Source organism: Bison bison, unplaced genomic scaffold, assembly GCF_000754665.1.
Source record: "Bison bison bison isolate TAMUID 2011002044 unplaced genomic scaffold, Bison_UMD1.0 scf7180017864297, whole genome shotgun sequence".
NCBI lineage: Eukaryota > Metazoa > Chordata > Mammalia > Artiodactyla > Bovidae > Bison > Bison bison.
Genome location: NW_011494869.1, coordinates 6,410,144 through 6,412,168, shown reverse-complemented (window position 1 = coordinate 6,412,168; position 2,025 = coordinate 6,410,144). Strand labels below are relative to the sequence as shown.

General features: G+C 57.3%; 1 protein-coding gene across 1 annotated transcript in view; it reads right to left on the bottom strand.

Annotated features, from left to right (window-relative positions):
• ESRP2 (epithelial splicing regulatory protein 2) overlaps positions 1–549 on the bottom strand; it is a 7,637-nt gene extending 7,088 nt beyond the window's left edge. The window contains exons 1-2 of the mRNA XM_010851111.1: positions 478–549; positions 11–289 (exon numbers count right to left, since the gene is read on the bottom strand). Coding sequence (XP_010849413.1) covers positions 11–289; positions 478–549 — 351 coding nt within the window. The remainder of the gene's footprint in view (positions 1–10; positions 290–477) is intronic.
• Positions 550–2,025: the final 1,476 nt, after the last annotated feature.

Below are 2,025 nucleotides of genomic sequence, written 5' to 3'. Positions count from 1 at the left end.
GGCGAGTTACCTGTCGGCCCCGCCGGCCACGTGATCGAGGGCCCGGGAACGTTGGGGGAGGGCCGCTAGAATCCAGCCCTGGACGCTCACACTCGCTCTCCCGGCCTGGGCTCGCGCTCAAGACCCAGACTCCACTCCCGCAGCCGACCCTGCCTGACTTCTGGGGCGACCCCCCATCCCCTCCCACTCCCCTCTCCCACCAGGGCTCTACCAAGGAAAGTGCAAAACTGGGGCCTTCTTCAGTCCGTAAGCGGCAGCCTAGAGGTTGTAGGGGGTCACGACGGCCGGTCTGGAGGGGTAAAGTCAAAGGGGAGGTAAGAGTTACCAGGTATCACCCCAAGGCTTATGGGGTGATTGCCAGAGGTGGGAGGAGAGTGGCAGGAAGCACAAGAGAGCACTAGAACCATTAGGGGATTCAGGGCAGAGTTTGTGAACACAGGTGCGAAGGCTGGGCCTTAGCCGGGCTCTTGGAAGTGCCTGCGATGCTAGAGCGCGGTCGGACTTGCGCAGGCCTCGTTTCTCGGGAAGGAAGAAGCGCGTCTCCCACATCCCCCGCCCCAGCTCCCGAGAGCGGGCCTCTAGACGGCGCTGAGCCGGACTGCCCCAGCAAGGAGCCTCGCCCCCACCCGACGTTAGAGCTGCGGTATGCTTTCGCCCTTCCGCCTGGATAACAGGCCTGTTGCTGAGTTGAGAGCGCGCTAGCCGATGAGGGCTAGCGGCGAAAGTGCAATGTGCTCAAGGGGGCCGCAGATCCTCCATCTCTTCTCTTCTTTGGACAGTCTCTCGTGGAGGGCTCCCAGCACCCTTTCGTCCCGTCGGGCTTGGTGAAGCTCCTTTACGGTGAGTTTCCGGGCCGCCCCGGACTTCCCCAAATTCTCCCGTTTATGTGACTGAGAAACTGAAGAAGAATCCGGTGAGAAGGGGCTCCAGCCCAGCGAGAGTAGACACACTGGGTTGCGAAGCCCGAGCTGGAATTGGGGCGCGAGCCGCATTTCACGCTTTCAGAGAAGCTGGGCGCTGCGTTCTGACTTTCGGACGAATGAGAGCGAAAAAGCCCGGCGTAAAGGAGGCGCCTCCGAAGCCTTACCCTCTAATACACACTGCACCGCGTCCCCACTAGGCGGATGAAGAGACTGAGGCGCCCGGGACACGGCGGCTGGGAAGCAGACTGGCCTTCCAGCGGCTGCTGGCGACCCGCTTCATCTTTGAGTGCAGGCGAGTGTCCGTGCTTCGCTGCCCCAGGTTAGACCGCCACCCAACTGCCAGCCCGCTGACCCCACCCCTGGACTCACTGAGCCAGTTAGGCCCGGGGGGAGGAGGAAAATCGCTCTTCGGGCACCACCCTCCTCTAGATAAGCCTGGAATGTCAAATATTTGTTCGGTGGGCGGGAGCAACAGGGAGGTAAAGCCCTCCCTCACCCGACTAGGAGAGCTCGTGCGCCAGGCTGAGTCCGGTCTTCCTCCCGGCCACACCCTTGCAGCTAATTGTCAACTCTTCGCTTGAGGTGGCCAAAGAACTGGAGTTTCAGCTTTAGCATCATTCCTTCCAAAGAACACCCTGGACTGATCTCCTTTAGAATGGACTGGTTGGATCTCTTTGCAGTCCAAGGGACTCTCAAGAGTCTTCTCCAACACCACAGTTCAAAAGCATCAATTCTTCGGCGCTCAGCTTTCTTCACAGTCCAGCTCTCACATCCATACATGACTACTGGAAAAACCATAGCCTTGACTAGACGGACCTTTTGGCAAAGTAATGTCTCTGCTTTTGAATATGCTATCTAGGTTGGTCATAACTTTCCTTCCAAGGAGTAAGCGTCTTTTAATTTCATGGCTGCAATCACCATCTACAGTGATTTGGGAGCCCCCAAAAATAAAGTCTGACACTGTTTCCACTGTTTCCCCATCTATTTCCCATGAAGTGATGGGACCGGATGCCATGATCTTCGTTTTCTGAATGTTGAGCTTTAAGCCAACTTTTTCACTCTCCACTTTCACTTTCATCAAGAGGCTTTTGAGTTCCTCTTA